At 38.8% G+C, this 20736-nt stretch overlaps 1 protein-coding gene across 1 annotated transcript; it reads right to left on the bottom strand.

Moving 5' to 3' along the window:
• Positions 1-15783: 15783 nt before the first annotated feature.
• Positions 15784-18323, bottom strand: HOXA13 (homeobox A13). Its single transcript, XM_070766981.1, has 2 exons — positions 17594-18323; positions 15784-16028 (listed from the first exon to the last, which is right to left on the bottom strand). Exons 1-2 carry the CDS (start codon positions 18321-18323, stop codon positions 15784-15786), a joined length of 975 nt encoding a protein of 324 aa, XP_070623082.1.
• Between the last annotated feature and the right edge of the window lie 2413 nt (positions 18324-20736).

Raw genomic sequence — 20736 nt, forward strand, 5'->3', positions numbered from 1 at the left:
ATTTACCTCGCTGGAAACCAGGTCAATAAAGAGAGGCAGCCTCATTTAGAAAGAAAATTAACCGGGTTCTGGGGGGGGGAAGGGGGGTTCTGAGAAAAAAATCGCTCTCGAGTTTGAATAAAGACGCAGTGAATGGCAGTGGGGAGTTTAGGAAACCAAGAACGTTGATTATACACACCCAAATTAAATATTGCGGGAGAAATGTAGAATTTCTATTTGACTTTGGAAGAATACAAAAGGAACCTAATTAAAGTATTTCCTTTGCTCTCTGTAATCTCAGATATAAATTATTTTTTAAATGTCTAGCTATTTTCTTAATTAGAAGTGGCTTTAAAAATTAGGATTGTGTCAGGTGTCTAAACATGTCAGAGCATTCCATAGGAAACCTTCCCTTTTGAAGATCGCTACCTTTGCAACATGTCTATGAAAATGTGTTTGTTGCAACAGGTCTTCTATCTACCATTGCTCTCATCACATGATTTTTTAAAAAATCTTTATTTAGAGATTTGAATATATGTGCACATTTCACACAGTTCTCTTAATGTCAATGGGGTTTGCAATTTATTAGTCTTTGAATTTCTAAAAGTGTGACTTTTAAACAATAGCTACAAACAGAAAGAGAAAAGTGTCATAATCATTTGGGGTATTTAAGCTGCTTCATGTTTCTTTAAAAGTTCGTGTTCCTGATCCCCTCTCTCAGATGAAACCAGATCTTATTGCAATATAGTTTAAATCATGAAATATTTTAAAAGTGTAGTATTTTCATTATGTCATTTTCTTTCAGGATTTTCCTTGGAACTTTTCATACTGTTATTGTTTACAAACTTGTTTTAAAATGAAATATAAGCTTCTCAAATCTTTTCCTAAATAAGGATCTAATAGGATATTAGATGGTTTGACTCTTCAAATGTGTTCTGAGAGCGGAGAATGAAATAATTCTGCACCAGAATAAATGTTTAATATGGTTGAAGGTTTTTTTTCTCCCCTGCAACAAAAGTATTAATCAAATTAATTTTTTAATAAGATGCTTAGTGTAATCCTAATGAAACTAAGTGCAAATGCTGCTAAAATTAAGTAATATAATTGAAAAATATTTAAACATTCTTAATAGCCAAAAGTTTCCCCTGGAGGGTTTATTACTGCCGTTATATATGTGTAGAAATCTCAAGTCTAACTTTCTTGGCAAAATGTTTTATTTGGTTTTTTTCTTGTTGCTGACCATTGCTTCATACCAGTTAGAAAACATGACACCACATATGTCTAATCAGGAGTAAATCCTATTGAATTCAACACTAGCTTATTTCAAATTAGCACAACACGCATAACGCTGAAGTTTAGATTGCATGGTTGATTTTCCACATTAATTTTTATTTACAAAACCACCCAAATTTGGAGACTTATTCCTAAAAATATGAAAGGCAGTTTCCATTTTTCCTCTCCTGCCACAGTCCCAATGAAAACATGGACAGGATACTCAAATGCCAATTTCCAGCTATTAATGCTGAGGCATTTAGTTTTAGGAAAACTGGATTCTTTCAGCCAGAGTTGGAAAACAGTAATCTTTGTTTTGACTCTACTTCATCGTTACTTCTAAAGTTTGATAAAGTTTGATACGCTTGTGTAAGTACATTCTATACTTACTTAAATTCAAAACTAAATGTATTCTAAACCTGAAGTTAATTTTAAGTACTAGAAATAAAATGAATTATTAAGCCTTTAATACAAAATTCAATGTCAGTTCTTTTTTGCCCCGTTTCCCAATGTTTTTATCCGCAAAAGTCAAGGTGGAGGACAATTTTCACTTGAGGTTGCACAAGAGAAACCCTTCCTGATCTCTCTCCCTCAGGGCCCAATCCAGTACTAGGACATTCTTTCACGAAAAAAATTCTTTTGATACTTCATTGTTCTATAGAATATTTCCACATTCAAGTGAAAGTAAACCAGCACCAACTGAGTGTAAGCATTAATGCAGACGGCCAACCTTCCTTGGCCACAATACATATAATATCAAACCATTCTCCTACTTTGCCTTTTTCAAAAGATCATGATATCTCAATCGCTCAATTGGGGATGCATTGCATGCAAACAATAAAATCCAGAGTGTTCGCCAAGTTAATTGTAAAGAACCATTTTACTGAGATATTTCTAAATAAAAATCCAGGAATGGATTCTGCATCACAAAATTAAAGGCTATAATTTTTCCGTCTGGTTGAGGAGAGAAAAAAGCTGTTCCAAGTTTCTGAACAACCGAAACAATCAATGGACAACATTCCAAGTCTGACATATTTAGATGTATTGATGCAGGTGATGCCTTGAACTTGACCCCCAGTTTGTTAATAAAGGAAATTCATAAAAATAAAACTCTTTCCTGCAATGATCACATCTTCTTAAAAACAAAATATTGAAAGAATGCCTTTTCTTTCTTTTCCCCCCTCTTTTCAATAACCTTAGCAATGAAATTCTTATTTAATATCCAAAGCAAACCAGGATATTTCATTCTACTTATTGCAGCTACAAGTGATTTTGCAATTTTTTTTAGACTCAACTCCCTATAAAATTCATACAAAATAATACAGATGCTTGCTTAAACAGTTGCAGGTGTGAATTGCCAGTGATAATAATATTTTCCATTGTATTTTATTTTATTCTATTTTTATAGCTCCAAGGAATCATACAAGAGTTTGCTTTCTTTGATTCTACAAATTATTCTAAACATAATTTTACATAGCCTGATACGCACCAAATAAATTACACATATCTTGCATCTTGCATCTTTCAGTAGTCCAGTAGTCTACATGTCAGAAAACATCTAGATACTCCAAATATATACTACTTCAATACTACTTTTCCCAACTAGACTAAATAACAAGCTGCAACATTGTATCAACAAGGTTTTTTTTAATTAAAAAAAACCTATGTATTCCTATTGGGTGATTCAATCTTAGGAACATTCCCTCGATTCTCTGAAATTCACTAAGAATTTAATGTAATAATGTTAAAACTGAGTTTCATGCCAGATGATAAGCTTATCAATAAGACAAAGATGGGTTTGGTACTTGCTACTTATTTGTATTAATTGGGTTAAGAAGAGAACAAAAGTCCATTTCCCCATCTTCCTAAAGCAGTCTAGCAATGGTTCGATATGATCTGCAAATATTTTACTTTCAGCACAAACTTCCTTTCTTCCTCCAGTCCAATAACTAATTCTGGCAGAAGTGAAAATGATATACAGTTATTATCTTTCTGTGTTATTTGCATCAATGATTGGTATCATCATTATTATTTGCAGGAGAGACCGGTATAAATAAGTTTGGATGGCAATAAATAATAGCTTTATGGCTGGTATGGTGACAAATCATATCAGAGTTGCATTTCGCAGTGCTTGAATTAGAAACAGGAGAAGAAAAGCAAGATGAGATCCCTGCAATGGAGCCATTTGGCTGAGTGGGAATGCAGGGAAAACCTCCTTCATGATCTTTTGCACTCAAGACCGCCTGGGGAAACTTCCACCACAAACAATTACTGGAGTGCTGCTGCTACATGGATAATCTTAGAGTTGAACTGGCATGCCATATATATAGGTTCATTTTTAGGGGGAGATTCACCCCGAGTCTTCGGAGAGGGGCGGCATACAAATCTAATAAATAAATAAATATCCAGATTATAATTTACTCTGGAATACATTGGTTTATTTAAAAATAAGCCCTAATGCTACACTAGAACAGTGTTTTTCAACCAGTGTGCTGTGCCACACTAGTGTGCCGTGAGACATGGTCAGGTGTGCTGCGAAGCTCAGAGAGAGAAAGAAAACAAGAGAGAGAGAAAGAAAGAGAGAGAAAGAAAGAGAGAGAAAGAAAGAAAGAACAAGAGGGAGAGAAAGCAAGCAAGCAAGAGAGAGAGAAAGAGAGAGAGAGAGAAAGAAAGAGAGAGAAAAAGAAAGAGAACGAGAGAGAAAGAAAGCAAGCAAGAGAGAGAGAGAGAACAAGAGAGAGAGAGAAAGAAAGAAAAAGAGAGAGAAAGAGAGGGAGGGAAGGTGGAAGAGAGAAAGACATAGAGGGAGGTAGGGAGGGAGAGAGAAAGAGAAAAAAGAGGAAAGAAGGAAGAGAGAAAGAAAGAGGGATGGAAAAAGAGAGAAAAAAAAGAGGAAGGGGGAGAAAGAGGGAGGGAGGGAGAAATAGAGCGAAAGGGAGGAAGAGAGAGAGAGAGAATTTTTTTGTCCAAACTTTTTTTAGCCGCCCCCCCCCAATGTGCCCCATGGTTTTGTAAATGTAAAAAATGTGCCGCGGCTCAAAAAAAGGTTGAAAATCACTGCACTAGAAGACCCACCTACCTAATCCTCATTTTTGGCCTTTTAGGGGGTGAGCACCTTCTAACGAAGCATTAGAGTCTAATTCATCATTGATATTAGAAGTGCCTGAGAAATGACCAGAAGGATAAAAACCAAATGGAGAGAGTGCATTGATTTCTTCCTCTGTTAAAGTCCATCCTCTTCCTCCTGCCTGCCTTGATTTAGAAATACTTGTTTCGTTCCTGTAAATTAGATTTAGCCAAACCAAAAAACCCTTTAATCCTTTGCCCGCACAGCAAAGCAACTGGTCTCTGACCGTGTCTGGCTGTTAATAGAAACACTTTAATGCTGCAAGCAAGTAGGCCCTGTGGGATATCCCACGAATTCCACAGGAAGTAAAGAATAATGATTAAAAGGGAAAATGTTTGGGGTGGAAGTGTGGCAAGTTTAAAACAAAAAACAATCCCCCAATGCTGCTTCAAGATAAATGATATGAGCAGCTGCAGGAAATGAAGGGACGCTCTTATTTTTATGGAAAAACTTCCTTTCGCACCAGTCCACAGGAAAAAAAAAGGTTGGCCTATAACGGGATGAAGTAAAGTGCTGTTCCAAGGCCAAGTGGAAAATATTGCATGCATCATTAATTTCTGCCTGCTGTGACACTCCCCCTTCCATCTTCTAAATGCATTTTTGTTTGTAAGCCAACCCTGGAAAAATAATTAACTTGGCTCTTCCCAATCCCTTCTTATAAGGCTATTCCTTGCAAAATGGGTGGGTGTCTGGGGTCTCCCTCCCCTGCACATTGGAAGTAGGGCGTTTGGAGCAGATTTTTGTGGGAGAGGAATGCTTCATCATCACCATCACACCACCGCCACCATCATCATCGCCATCTGCAGGACCTGCTTCAAACCGCCCTAACATATTTTCGAGACGCTTTACCAACTTGTTTACGTCTTACAGGAGGAGGAGGCAAGGCTGTGAGAAAACAACCGCACATTAGGGTAAGAAGCGAAGCGCAGAAAACGACATTAAAGACAGTTTAAACGGCACCCCTGCGGCCTGGGATCGGTTATTTTGCCGAAGCTGACACGGCACATCTGAATCGTCTTAGCCATGCAACATTTACTCACACTCAGCGGCGGGAGGTTCACGCGCGTTTCCTTACCCCAGTCGCCAGGATCCAGTGTCGCGGCGCGGAACAGCCGGGGGGGGAAAGAGAGAGAGCCTCCCACCGCATTTCAAGAACCGAAGTCGGTTCCGCAAGAGGGGACATGCCGAGACCGGTTCCGCCGACGGTCAGGAAGCTCGCGGCTCTCCGGTTCACTTTTCAGCTCGCCGCGAACTTGAGGCCAAACGTTCTGCAACCGCGGCTTCTTTCCCACTCCTGCTGCTCAAACAGCCGGCGGCGGAGATGATTAAGCAGAACGGAGTCCGGGAAATCAGATTCAATGGTTGTGTAATCCCACGAATCTCCTGTTTCTGTTCCCCTCCCCTTTCTTCCCGGTCTCGGTTTCGGTCTCGAAAGCACCCGCCGCTCTTTCCCTGGCGAGACCCTCAGGCATTGCTTCCCCTAATCACCAGGGGTCAGCGTACAGTAATGACCGTGGATCGCGCGTCGTAGGACTTGACCTTTAGTTGCGTCGAACGGGGCTCCTCTTCTCTCTTTTTTTTCCACGCTGCAGGAAGAGATGGGGAGGGAGAGGGGGGAGGGAGAGGGCGGAGGGGAGGGAGAGGGCGGAGGGGAGGGAGGGAGGGAGGAGAAGGATGCTCTCTTCGGGGACTTCTCGTCGGAAACCAGAGGAAAGGAAGGCAGCGGCCCTGAGTTATCCTTAGCGCCATACAGTATTTGGTCTACTTCACTAGCGCCTGAAAAAATGTTCTTTCCTCCCACTCCAGAGCCTGCAAAACTCAAGACTCGGATGAACTGTCTGGAAAGGATTGCTTCCAAGAAAAAAAGGAGAATAAAAAGGAAATATGGATCTAGAATGGAGTTAGAAGCCTTCGTTCTCACTGGGTTCACCAGGCGTCTTAATTCCCACCGCACCCCACCCCTCGAAAAGAACGGAGCCGAAAGTGGGGAAAATATAGATCCAGATCAGGATGGGAGTATAGAATGGGCTTTTTGGAGAGAGAGTGGACGTTTTCCTCCACCCGAAGCTCTTTGGGGACGTTTTCAACAGTGCAGAGTGAATGGCTGGATTTCTGCTGTCCTTAGATGTTTCTAAGGTCTCAAGTTCCTGGCAGGTTGTTCCCACGACTATATTCCTCTAGAGCAGTGATTTTCAACCTTTTTTGAGCTGAGGCACATTTTTTACATTTACGAAACCCTGGGGCACATTGAGCGGGGGGGGGGGGGGGGGGGGCGGCTAAAAAAAGTTTGGACAAAAAAATTCTCTCTCTCTCTTCCTCCCTTTCGCTCTATTTCTCTGTCCCTCCCTCTTTCTCTCCCTTCCTCTTTCTTTCTCTATCTCTCCATCCCTCTTTCTTTCTCTTCCTTCCTTCCTTCCTCTCTTTTTTGCTCTCTTTCTCTCTCCCTCCCTCCCTCCCTCTATGTCTTTCTCTCTCTCTCCTTCCCTCCCTCTTTCCCTTTCTCTCTTTCTTTCTTTCTCTCTCTTTCTCTCTCTTGCTTTCTTTTTCTTGTTCTCTTTCTCTCTTGCTTTCTTTTTCTTGTTCTCTTTCTCTCTCTCTTTCTCTCTTGTTCTCTCGCTCGCTCGCTCGCTCTTTCTCTCTCTTGCTTTCGTTCTCTCTCTCTCTTGCTTTCTTTCTCTCTTGCTTTCTCTCTCCCTTTGTTTCTTTCTCTGAGCTTCACGGCACACTGGTTGAAAAACACTGCTCTAGAGTGAAATTCATTCAGAGCCCTAGGTCACTAATGACATTTTTTCCCCCAAGAAAAATTAGATATATCTCCAAAGTTTAATTTGGACCCGCCCCGAGTCCACGGAGAGGGGCGGCATGTAAGTCCAATTAATAAAATAAATATAATATAAAATAAATATTGGGGGCTCAGAAATTTACCTATAGTCCCTCTCTTTTATATAGCCCCTCTCCCTCCCTCACCCCTCTAATCTATCTATAGCAAGCTCTTGTTCAATAAAGCATCACGCTCAAATGGAGAGCTAAAAGTATATTTAAAGACATTGTAAAACAGCTCAGTTACATTTCTTTTTTTAAAAAAACAAACGCTTGCCGAGCATTATTTTCTTTCAGTATAAAAATAAACAAATACATTCAAATTTAAAATACAATTTCCGTGAGTTAAAATGCAGAGATTGTTTAAGCGTTATTTTTAAGCAAATTGTGTGTTTTTAGTTTTTGAAAAAACTTTTTTCAAAGGTTTCTAAAGTGATACTTTTAAGAAGGGAAGGGATTAGATATTAATGCCAGATTCGAAATGTAAATGGGAGGCCCATAATTTTCAAGGATCTGTAGAAGTTGAGAATTACCCAACCTGTTGAAGCAATTTTCCTTCCAGCTATTAAACACTTTCTTGCTACACGAACCCCTTATAATGGAATGATTTATTCGGCATGTATTTTATTTTCTAATAAAGGAAAAAGTAGATCATTTTCTATAGCTACGAATTTTTCCTTCGGGATAAGTAGCAAAAAGAAGAAACAAAGGATAGGAATTAGGCTAAGACTCATTTATTTAGAAATCGATCTTAAATCTATTTAGAATAAGGAGTGGAAAAATCTTAAATCTGGAGATTACTCTGGATCAGTTTAACCACTTACAGGAGAATTCAAAATTATAGCACCTTATTTGGAAAATGTACCACTCGAATGTCCCACGAGATCAAGATGTGTATCCAGCCTGAGTCCTTCGGGATTGGGCGGCAGAAAAGTAGAATAAGTAAGTAAGTAAGTAAGTAAGTAAGTAAGTAAATAAGTAAATAAGTAAATAAGTAAATAAGTAAATAAGTAAATAAGTAAATAAGTAAATAAGTAATAAGTAAATAAGTAAATAAGTAAATAAGTAAATAAGTAAATAAGTAAATAAGTAAATAAGTAAATAAGTAAATAAGTAAATAAGTAAATAAGTAAATAAGTAAATAAGTAAATAAGTAAATAAGTAAATAAGTAAATAAGTAAATAAGTAAATAAGTAAATAAGTAAATAAGTAAATAAGTAAATAAGTAAGAGGGGCGGCATACAAATCCAAATAATAAATAAATAAATAAATAAATGAATAAATGAATAAATGAATAAATGAATAAATGAATAAATGAATAAGTAAATAAGTAAATAAGTAAATAAGTAAATAAGTAAATAAGTAAATAAGTAAATAAGTAAATAAGTAAATAAGTAAATAAGTAAATAAGTAAATAAGTAAATAAGTAAATAAGTAAATAAGTAAATAAGTAAATAAGTAAATAAGTAAATAAGTAAATAAATAACCAAACAAACAAATAAATAAACAAATATCTGTGCTAGTGCACAAATTTTATTAGTGTTATACATATCTGTTAAAGCAGATTTTTTAATCCAAGTGAGAAGAAAACAAATAAAAAAATACAAGGGCAGGTTATATTCAGAAATATAAATGTCAGCATTTAACAAATAAATTAAAATATTAACCATTAGGAATTTTGTATCTCTCTCTACAGAAGAAGATTAGACATATGCCTTATATAGAAAAATCAATGATTTTTTCTTTAATAGTTCAAAATAAAGTAGTTATCGAAACATAATAAATATATGTATTTTTTTTTAAAAGAAGCAATCTAACTTGGTTTTGCAAATAACCTTTTCTGCTAAACCTTGATGTTATTTTGGTTACTTGTTTAGAGGTTGTAGTTAAGTTGATCTCTGATTTGCATTCTCTATAGTAAGTCCTTTGAACAGAATGTGGTTAGCTGTGAGCACAGCTGGTTTAGAATCCCCAAATATTAATGTAACTTTTTCCAATCTGGGGCTCTTCAAATTTTTAAATTTTTATTAAATTAAAAGTTCTACAATTTCCAGTTAGCAGACTAAAGGGCAACAAGTTGAAAAGACAAACGCTGGTGTAGAACAGTGTTTCTCAGCCTTAGTAAATTTAAGACTTCTGGATTTCAACTCACAGTTGAATTCTGGGCATTGAAATCCAGATTTATTAAATTTGCTAAGATTGGGAGTCGCGGGCATAGAGGCAGTAGAGTCTGTCCGTTGAACATATAACAACAGAACTGTTTATATTTCTGAGGCTGAACAAAAATCACTTTGTACTTTGTACTCTTTTTGAAATTACTTAAAGGAGATATGCTGAGAAACAAAAGCAATCTAACTAGATTATTTACATAGATACTGGATTTGTGTAAAAGGGCTTTCTTCTTCTGCAGCTTAAATTTCAGAGTATGGTCAGGAAAGGGCCATTAATTCAATGCTTCAGAATTTTCTTATTGTGAAGTTTTCATGAATGATATCCTGGAACTTTCCATATATTTCCCCCCAGAAATTGGATGCTCCACAAGCTATTTTAATCAACAAGAAACCATAGAACTGAATAATTGGTTGACTGGAAATCCCTTAGAAATGTTTTAATTAAACAGAGAAATATGCACTCATGAGCTGTAGTTTTCATGAGTTTGTTTAAATAAGAAAGCTAGATAATAGTGGAAAAGTGAGTTTTATCACAATAAATTAAGAGTTAAAGTTGTAAATATATTTGTTATAGAAGAAATCAAAGCTTCTTTTTTCAATTTTTTTCATTTTTTCTTTCTGGACTTTTTGTTTTGCTTCTTTTGCTGTTTATTAGTTTGTGTTAGCTTTTTTGTTTAATAAAATTTGTATCAAAGAGAAGCTACAAAAAGTATACAGGTATGTTCCAAGATACAGTATTCTCATTCTCTCTCCCTCTCTCCTTCTCCCTCTCTCTCTCTCCTTCTCTCTCTTTCTCCCTTCTCTCTCTCCTTTCCCTCCCTCCTTCTTTCTCACTCATTCTCTCTCTCCCCCCCTTCCCTCTCCCCCCTCTCTCTCCTCTCTTTCTGCTCTCGTTTCCTCTCTCTCCCCGTCTCTCTCCTCTCTCTCTGCTCTCTCTCCCTTCCCTCCCTCCTTCTTTCTCACTCATTCTCTCTCTCCCCCCTTCCCTCTCCCCCCTCTCTCGTTTCCTCTCTCTCCCCGTCTCTCTCCTCTCTCTCTGCTCTCTCTCTGCTCTCTCTGTCTCTGTTCCTCTCTTCCTCCTCTCTGTGTGTAAAATTTGGAGACCACCCATTCAATCAAAGAGTGCCCATTTATAGCAATTTGCCATGTAAGAATAGAGTATGAACTGTAGGAACAAAATATGAGGAATGTTCAAGGTAATAGTAGAAGGAAAAGAAGAAATTCCATCAAATTCTGAAATTTGAGAGTAACTTCTGAAGACTGCTGATAATTTATTATAATAAAATATAATTTTTTAATTATAAATATAAATCCCCTCCTTGTTCGCCTGTAGCAGCACCGCGCCCACTTTGCTGGCATCCACTTGCCCTACAAATGGTCTGGACGGTCCATTTATATTTATATAAATATTTATAAATATTTTATAAATATTTATAAAATATAAATTTCCTATAATATATTGCTAGCTGCAATAATAAAATCAGTGACAAATACAAGCTAATTGCCAGGCAGCTGAATTTTGTTCACGTGAGCATGGAGATGTTGCAATGGTTGTAAATGTAAAAAAATGATCACAAATCACTTTTTGCACCACCATTGTAACTTTGAATAGTCACTGAATGAATGGTTGTAAGTTGAAGATTACTTGTAGTGTATAGTAGAAGAAAATACCTGTAGCCCAGAGGCTGAGCTGAGGAGTCCTTGGTGCTCTGGTGGCTTATTTGCAGATATTTCCTTATGCAACTAGGAAACATCTTCGGTGCTAGAAAGCAGTGGGGTCTTCTCTCTGTTTACATGTAGCGCTTGCCCTGCTATGTTGGAAGAGGCGTTCCACAGGAAGATGCATAACCTTTAGCATGTATATACTGTTGCGTGGCATATAGTCATAGTGCATATTTATTTGTACACTGGCCCCAGAGTTGCTGAAGAAGGAAGATGGGCAGTCTGTATAACAAAGAGTTTCATAATGCATTTGCCTGGGACACATTAAAAAGGTAAAGTTTTTCCTTGTACAATCATGTCCAACTCTAGCGGGTGATGCTCACCTCCATTTCCTAGCTGAGAGAGCCAGCATTGTCCAAAGATGCTTCCGTGGTCTTGTGGATGGCATGACTATATACCGAGGTGCCTGAAACTTAAGGGGTGTGCTTAAGTGCACTAGCATGCCTCCCTTCCCCTGTCCTATTGTCTCTCCTATATCTCATATCTATTATTCTTCTATTCTATTCTTCTTATACTACTCTCATAATATCCTTCTATTCTCTAATTGATATATTCTATTCCTAAATTTTCACTTCTATTCTTTCTCTAATATATTTTACTTGAGTATAACCTCTATAACCTTCATTGTGTATCGTTGTGCATTGGACAAAATAAATAAATAAAAATAAAACAAATGAAACTCTGTTGTTTTCCCACCGATACCAATTTATCTACTTGCATTTGCATGTTTTCAAACTGCCAGGCTGTCAGGAACTGAGAATGGGAGCTGATCCCATCACTTGGTATTTGAGTCCCAAACTGCCAACTTTCCAAGTCACTGGGCAAAGTCACTGTGATCCCACCCCCAGGACTCGTAGGATTCCCTTATAACCCAAAGTTAAGATTATTGGCACATCACATTGCACACAAACAACAGTGTGCACAAACATGTAAATGGGTAATTGTCTAGCAGACTTTTAACCGGAAGCTCGGAAGCAAAATCTATCTTCAGAAAACAATTTTTAAATCTCAGAACTGGAGGCTACAAATAGGAGCAATAGCACCGAGTAGCACCACTTAGGCCTAGTTCTGGATACAGAGAGAACAATTCGCACTTTATGCCTCAAATGGGAAGACCTGGTTCTGCATCAGTGATTAGGAATAATTCAAGGAACAACCGGGATTCACTTTGTCCTCTGCATAAAACCTTCACCCATTCTTGAGCTGAAATATTTCCCACCCATCCTTTCCTTTAGTAGGAAATAATTCTAGTAGGGCATTTGCTGTCCCCAGTGCCAATCCATTACCCTGCTTCTATTTCCAGACACAGCCAAACAAATGGCTTCTATCCAAGTTAATAGGTATGAAACAATAACAGATTTATCATACCTTCAGCATGAGGCAGAAAATGCTATTTTATCAATGATGGAGTTTAGAAGTACAACTGGTGATTGGATGAAAGGAAGGAATCTAGGCAACATACTGGAAGGAGGACATTGCGAAGAGACATTTGTTTGTCTTATATGCAAGTAGAAAATGACTGAAGGCAAGGTCAATTGCAGAACATAGTTGTAGATATAGTAGGTAAGGCAACAAAAGTACCAGATTTTCAACAAGTCCAAATACTTGTTTTCACTGGTCTAGGAAGTTGGATTTTGAATGTATTGGAAAAATTAGGAACACACATGCACTTCAATAAAGAACCAGATGGGGGATAATCACTATGAAGATTTTTTCCCACTCAATTGCTGGAAGAAGATTCTGGCTATGAAATGCTCTTGAAACATTTCTTATTCTCAGGAATTGTAATTTTAAATCCCAGCCATCTTCAAAGGCCTTCAACCCCACCCTACCCTACCCCCCCAAACCCCATTCTTTTCTTAACAATAACTTATGTTCTGTTTTTACATTTTACATTCATAGATAAAATGTTTTTTTTTTTTACTTTTGCTGATTCCTAGCGTTATATTTTAGAATTTTGAAGCACCACTTAGTATTTTAAAAATACAGAGAAAATTCAGAGAAAACATTCCTGCTTGATTTTTGATTTTTTTTTAAAGGGCAACAGAAAATTTTATCATATACTGTACCATAAAGGAAAATAATGGAAAGCTTTTAATAAATAAAACAACATAATCAGAACTATCCAAATACTTAGTTCCATTCTAATTTGACAACTGAATATTTCAAAATTTGGATATGTGGGCAGGGAATATTATTTGGATTATTTCCGTTTTGGTAAAATGTCATAGGCAGGTGAAATAATCTTTTTTTTTTAAGATGAAAGGAAACAGAATACTGAATTGCTAGGTATTTTGTCAACACAATAATAAAATCTTTGAATTTTATGTTTTCAAAAGAAAGTTGCCAGATTCATTTAGTTATCTCTGTATTTTCATGGATTTTCTGGAAACTGGATGAGCAGTTTCATGTTTCTCCCAAGTTTGTTTTTTACAACAAGAAAGAACCCTGTTTACTTACCAGATAGGAAAAAGGAAGTGCTAACCAAAGAAAGATTCTAGTACTGTATTTTTCTTGTGCCATAAGCTGTTATAAACAAGAAACTCTCTATGATATATGTAGATATTTAATAAGTTCCTATACTTCTCCCTCCCTTTCTCAAATTACTTCACTTAGCATACTGAACAATTTTGATTCTGCTTTGAAGATGGCTGTGATTAATGATTTTGTGACACCCTAGAGGTGAATGAAATTATGGAAGCATCCTAAGGATACAATACATATGTCTAGAGAGAGACAGCTGTCTTGGTATAGCTGCAAGCTCATCTAAGCAAATCATTACTTGAAGTAGCTTGTGATATTTTCCTGCTAGCATACACTTTCCTAATTCTGTTCCTTTAAAGTTGGAGTGGTTGCAGAAACATTTTCAGGGTCCACTTCACCCTACCAGATATTCCCTGGTTCCAGGGTAACAGAGAGGGCAATGTGCTGCAGACCAGACTGCAGCAAGCTATCATCCTAATCAACTCAACTGACAACAGCCTGACCAAAAAAAACCCTGTGGGATGGTCTGCCTTGCTTGATTTTTTAAAATAGGACTTCTATATATAACTTCTAATGCCAACAAACTTGAAGTAGGGACACGAGGTGGCGCCCTTGATCTACTAATCCAGAAGAAGACTAGTCAGGAGCTGTCAGAAGTCAAGGTCGCAAATTGTCTGCCCCCCCTCCAAATCAATGTCAAGGTTTGAAGTATCTCTAGTCATTTCATTTCACCACTACCAAAATCTATGCTGCAACCACTCCAACATTAAACCCGTTTGACTAATACACTTTAAATATGACCAGTTCTTACATGTTCAGTCTTAACTATTTTTCATTATGGAAGAGGTTGGTTTTCAGCTCACGTTTTTATATTTCTTCCCCCACCTCAACCACCATTTCAAAATACCTAACAGTTTAATGCACCCTGATTAGGTAATGTTCTTTTTTTTTAAAGTATTAGATTTAAGAAGTCCCATTTTTCACAAGATTTATATAGCAATGGAAGAAATAAATAAGGATTTAATTCAGTCTTTTATTATAGTGACCATTTTATTAACAAGCATAATGCTAGTATCTATCTATAGATTTTAGATTTTAATTTTTTGGTAAAAATATAAAAAATAGGGGTGCAGAAATACATTTTCACAGTGATTTTTTTTAATTATTATTATTTACAGGATAGTACTGTATCATCTAGTGAGCAGGGAAAAGCATAGAATGTGCTGGCTGAAATAATTGATCTATTGGGAGAAGATGATGTAAAATGAATTCATATTTCTAAAGCAGCCTCATAACTGTAAAACAAAGATAAAAAACTATTTACTTATAAATCAAAATATAGATGTGGAAATCAGAACATTTCTGGGAAACACATTATAATTTTCACTCTGGGCTTCTTGGAGATATTTGTTTGCTAGAAAATGATTTTTTTCATATAAGGCTGTGCTGCCAGTTTTTATCTTTGTAACATATTTTAAAAGCACAGTGTATAGTATTTGATATTTAATTAATGCAATTAATATCACTTGATAGTGTTACTGAACTTAAAATATATAAGTCTCTTTACAAAACTAGAGAAGAAATGAGCTACTGAAAAATATGCTAACAGCTTTTTTAAAAAAGGTCTAACAGTTTATGCTGCTTTAATCCTACATAACATTTGTTTCACTGCTGTCTTCCAAAATCTTTACTCAGTACCTTCCTTTAAAAGAAAAAAAAAACATGGAATATATTGCTTAAATGTACAGTAATTGTACATACTTTCGTATACCAAATTTACTATTTGATGTGTTTTAGGATAGTAATATAAGCAATGGAATAATTGTGTGTTTGTGTGTGCATATTTCTTAAAAACAAATCTTCCTGATTATAATCCAAAAGCATCCTAAAATAGTCACAAATAATACTTACACTGTTTTCGACAATGTTTATCTTTTAAAAATTGAGCTGCAATATTTCTGATCCATCTGGACTTTATAAGTCAGTCCCTGAAGTGGGGAGGGGGGCTCTTTTGGATTTATCAGGAGAACGTCTTACAAGCCGCCTAATAACCATACTTGCTCAAAAGCCCTCTATCGAAAGACAAAAAGGGCTTAAAAAGAAAAAAAAAGTTCATTATTTTGTATTTTTCATTAATATTTTAAACTGGGCCAGGGGGAGAAAATTGAATTTTGAGCCCCCAAGGCAGCTATATTTCCATTAAATCCATTAACTGCTTGTCTTCAATTTGTTGATGACTTTTTTTTCTTTCACCCTTCTATTTTGGAACCAAATTGTGACCTGCCTCTCTGAGAGATTTGTAGCGGCTGATATCCTTCTTCTCTTGTCCTTGGTAATGAATTTATTTGTAGCATATTCCCTCTCCAGTTCTTTTAACTGAACTTTTGTATAAGGCACTCTTTTCTTCCTTCCACGCCTGTAGGAGTTGGCATCGGAAGGATGTGAAACCACATCTAGAACAGAAAACCAAAAACAGGAAAGCAGGTGCTATTATTATTCACAATTCTTAAACACATTTTATATATATATATATATATCAGTTCTATGGCTCAACAGATCATCCTTTTGCAAGTTGACTGGGTTAAATAAAGCTCAATCAACATTTGCACAAGTTCTCCAGGTAAGGAATGGAATTTCTTCTCTAGAACTAGAGAGTTCTATGGCTCAACAGATCATCCTTTTGCAAGTTGACTGGGTTAAATAAAGCTCAATCAACATTTAAATAAATAAAGCTCAATCAACATTTGCACAAGTTCTCCAGGTAAGAAATTTCTTCTCTAGAACTAGTAATATTGTTTGTAAACTTCTTGGCTTTTAACATAAAACAGGTTCTAGGAAAATTATATGCAGTTACTATAATTTACAAGGTAACTGAGACCTTGTGAATCAAAAAGTATTTTCCAGCTAACTTTATGTTCTCAACTGTCTCTTTGCTCCTTGCCTATTCTCTCTTAGGCACATATCGAAACAACAACAACAACAACACAAAACAATATCCTTGCATCTGTTCTCACACGGAAGACAACTGACATCTAACTTCAGAACAGCTGCAAAATGCAATGGGATTTGAGGAGGTGCTTACCCACATAATCTAGCAGAGGAGCTACTAAAACTGATAGCTACGTTTTGATGATTGAATAAAAGAGAGAGGCTGGAATAACTTTTTAAAGAGGTAGCCAGAGGAGCAAGAGTGGAGACCAACATTCTGATGACAGCACAACTCACTGTTGTGAGATGGGTAGCTATATAAATTGCTTAAATTATATAAATAAATCTAATTGTGCAGATCGTTCATGAGAAGGTGGTTAAGATGGAAAGGAAAATAAAGCACAGGATTAGACAAAAGTAATGGAAACTCTAATCTAAGATGGCTGATAGAGCACTCATGTGCATAAGGCAGAACCTACAACTATGTGAAGTAATTGAAATAATCGTATTATTTTTTTGAGAGTGAGGATTTAATAAGAAATGGGGAGTTTATTTAAGAGGACTGCTGCTGTGCTTATTTTTATGATTAGCCTGACAGACATGGGCCCAAGACATTAAAAAAAAAATAACACCACCTGCCCTACTTGCTGGAAATTGAGTGAAAATGGGAAATCGGAGTTATTTGCACGACCAAGATGCCTAATTTTCCATTGAACCCTCTGGTTCAGACCTCTTGGCATCTATGACCGAGAGAAGAAATCCTGGTCTGTCCGGGAAAGAAACCCGGAGCACCAGGGTAGGGAAATGGGAACGTGGGAAGTTCCCCCAGATTTACAACTCAAGGCCCAGACAACTTGAGGAAGGCCCCAGACCCAGAAGGATGGCCAAGGGCGCGGAAGCGTCAGCCTTCTCCCGGCCTTTTCTGACAGGGCAGAAAGCGTAGAAGGGGCTCAAAACGACACGCAATTCTGGGACAGGGAGCGAGGAGACACTGAAGCAGCAGCCACCCTTTTGACATTTGGGCAGCGGAGCTACTTCGGGTGCTGCGCGCGTACTCCGCGGTAAGGGAAGGGCCGCGCAGGTGCTTTACCCGGCAGAGCGGATTTCCACAGGTGGGGCGGCTGGTTCTGCTCCTTTGCGCAATAGACCTGCCCGTTCCAGCCGTTAGGGATGGCCCAGGGCTGGTAGCCTTCCACGGGAAGCATGGAATCGTGCCTAGGCTCGCCCCGGCCGCCGATCGTGGGCACCACCGGCATATCCAAGTAGCCCGCCGGCATGGGTTGGTAAGGTCCAGCGGCGTAGCCCTGGTAAAAGGCGAACTCCTTGGCGCGCGAAGGGAAGTCTTCGCTGGAGGCCGCCGCCGACGTCTCCATGTACTTGTCGGCGAAGGAGGAGGCGGCGGGCTGGGCGCAGGATTTGAGCGAGGGGTTGTGGTGGTGGTGGTGGTTGACGCTGCAGGGGAAATAGCCGCCGCTGAAGTAGCTGTAGGGCAGGGCGGCGGGGCCTGAGGAGCCCTGCACGGCGGCCGAGCAAGGACTGCATTGCTTGACAGCTGCCCCGGTTTCTGCCATCCCGGTGGTGCTGGGGACTTCGCTCGACGGATATGCAGCGGCGGCGGCGGCGCTGCCCGGACCGGCCAGCGAGGCTGGGTGAGCCATCAGATTCCTGCACTGGTTAGCCGCCACGAAGTTGGTGCCTGCAGCTGCGGCTGCCGCGTGGAATCCCGCTTCCATGTTCTTGTTGATCTCCTCCAGGCTGTTGTCGTAGAGAAACATGACCGGCTCGATCCAGCGGGGATGGAGGAGCACGGAGGCTGTCATAGCCCGATCCGCATTGAGACCCGTGGCTCTTTTTTAAAAGCCCCGAAGACTGAAAAAAGAGATATTCAATCTTTCAGACTTGACCAGGGCTGACGCGCCAGTGTCGTGCCAGGCCGACTCCCATTGGCTAGGCATTCCCCACGTGATATGCAAAGCAGATGATAAACATCGGAGGAATAAAGTGCAGATAATTCAATAATGTCCTAATCGCGCTGGGGCTGGAATTCCTGCACGCGGACGGCACTGGCGCGCGGCTGCCCCTTCCACTCAAGACTCTGTGGGTCAAGAGAGGCACGAACGGGGGTGCTTAAGAACAGGTATTTCTCCCCCTACAAAAAAGTATGCCAGTACCCCCTCCCCCTCCCCCCTTTTCAGCACATTGCATATAGAGCATTTTTTTCAGCAGGAGATTCACCGTCCTGATGTTAAGTTTTCACTAAGTTGCTGATCTACTTTTCGGGGCAGATTTTTCGGGGCAAGGGGATGTTTTGTTTAGATCCTTCATTCCGCCCACCCCGACTTACTCCACCTATTGAGATATTCTTACCTACCGGAATTGCAGAAGCATCTAATTTGCTCTGGTTAGAGTTACAGTTACAACCAGAACCATGTTTTTAAAACAAAGAAATAACTAGACCACAGGAAAATGGCAATGCTTTGGCAAATGTTTAATGCCACACATTTTGTTCTGCAGTCCTGATTTACTTTCCAAAAATTATAGAAATTTATGGAGGACGTTACCATTCTCATCTACATCGATATTTTACCCCTCCCCAGAAAAAAAAACCATTAGACGTGCAGGTTGTAGATCTGTTTTGCCAGAGTACAGAAGATAAAGGGTTAAGAGAGACCTCAGAAGTACTTCGTCCTTACAACAGTAAAATCTACAGCCTGTAATTTTTGCTTGAATCATCTCCTATTATAAAAAGAAAAAAGAGAAACAGAACCAACAACTGGGAAAATTTATTGTCCATAAGTGTCCACAGAGGCTTCCTAGTAGTAGCAGAACTAATATTGCTGCTACTACTACCACCACTAATGTTAATCTAAACATATTCAGTATAAACCCAAGAAAATGCTGCTGAGGCTACAACCTGAGCACTATTCTTCTATTTTAAAAAAAATATTGTGAAGGTATGCATGCATTCGAAGAAATTATACTGGGAAATGTGTACTGCAAACAGGGCTATTGAGGATACGCGTTCTTTATAAGTAAATTATCGATGATGACGTCACTGAAGGAGGGCTATTAAAAAGTTTTGCCCATCACTAGATTTTTAAAGAAGGGGAAAGATTTGCACATTGTTTTACACACCGTGATTGTGTTTTGTTATTGGGGACCTCCTTTAATTTTTTGATGTACTTTTGGTCATACTAAGGAATGGCTATGCTAACTGTGGGAGTCACCACACTTATTTTCTCTGGCTGGGCATTTTAAACTCTGCATTGTTCAGCGGGTTTCTTTCGCCTGGTCTGTAAGGAAGGAACTGATCTGTCAGTTCTCCAGGGCCCCCAGCCCCGGCAGCCCTTTGCTGACAATGGTATGCAATCCAGGGAGTTTGTCCCTGAACAATATTTCAGCGAATTCTTTTAATTGTAGCCATAAAGGGCTCTTTCCCCTCCAGTCCCAACCTCTTCTGGATTATCTTTTTCCGCATTCTTTCTCATGGCCAAAGGCAAATATTTATTCCTAGCATATTTTCAACCCTCCCCCTTCCCTTCCTTCCCTTCTCAAAAGGCTTGAGCCCTTGGAAAAATATAAGCTTCAAAACCCTTCCACTATTCCACAGAAGGGAGAGGGGATCTTTCTCTGCCCTTGACAGCTGGGGATCTCGTTCCTTCAAATGCAAACCAGCCGGACCCGAAGGCAATTTATCCCGCCCAAACACGGGGCCCTGGTCTTCTTCACCCCCTTCGCGCAGGCTAAGGGCGCAGCGTTCCTCAGTCTAGATACTGGTTAAACTTGACTAGAGGCCAAGGTCAAGTTGAAAGTTGCGGTCCAGCTAATGCCAGAAGAATTGAAACCAGCCCTTGAAGCCAATGCAGCCTGATTGACGCATCGGGCAGCCCCCGAAAAGAGGCAATCGATTTCCCCCCCTCTCGCCTGTCCCCTCCCTTGGAAAAACTACTTCTGTGTTATTTTCACACTTAAAATGTGTGATATGTCTTTAAAACAGGTACACAGACACTCAAATGTATTCATGTAGAGATTTATATTTTGTCTTTCTGTCTCTCTATCTTCCTTCCTTCCTTCCTTCTTTCCCTTTCTTCCTTTTTCCTTCCTTCCTTCCTTCTTTCTTTCTTTTCTCCCTTCCTTCCTTCTTTCCCTTAAGGCCCCTCCAATGTTTCCAAGTGATGTCAAATGAAGGGAAGGTCCTCATGGGGATATTAGAATCTAAGACCATCTGTTGGA

Source organism: Erythrolamprus reginae, chromosome Z, assembly GCF_031021105.1.
Source record: "Erythrolamprus reginae isolate rEryReg1 chromosome Z, rEryReg1.hap1, whole genome shotgun sequence".
In the NCBI taxonomy this organism is placed as follows: Eukaryota; Metazoa; Chordata; class Lepidosauria; order Squamata; family Dipsadidae; genus Erythrolamprus; species Erythrolamprus reginae.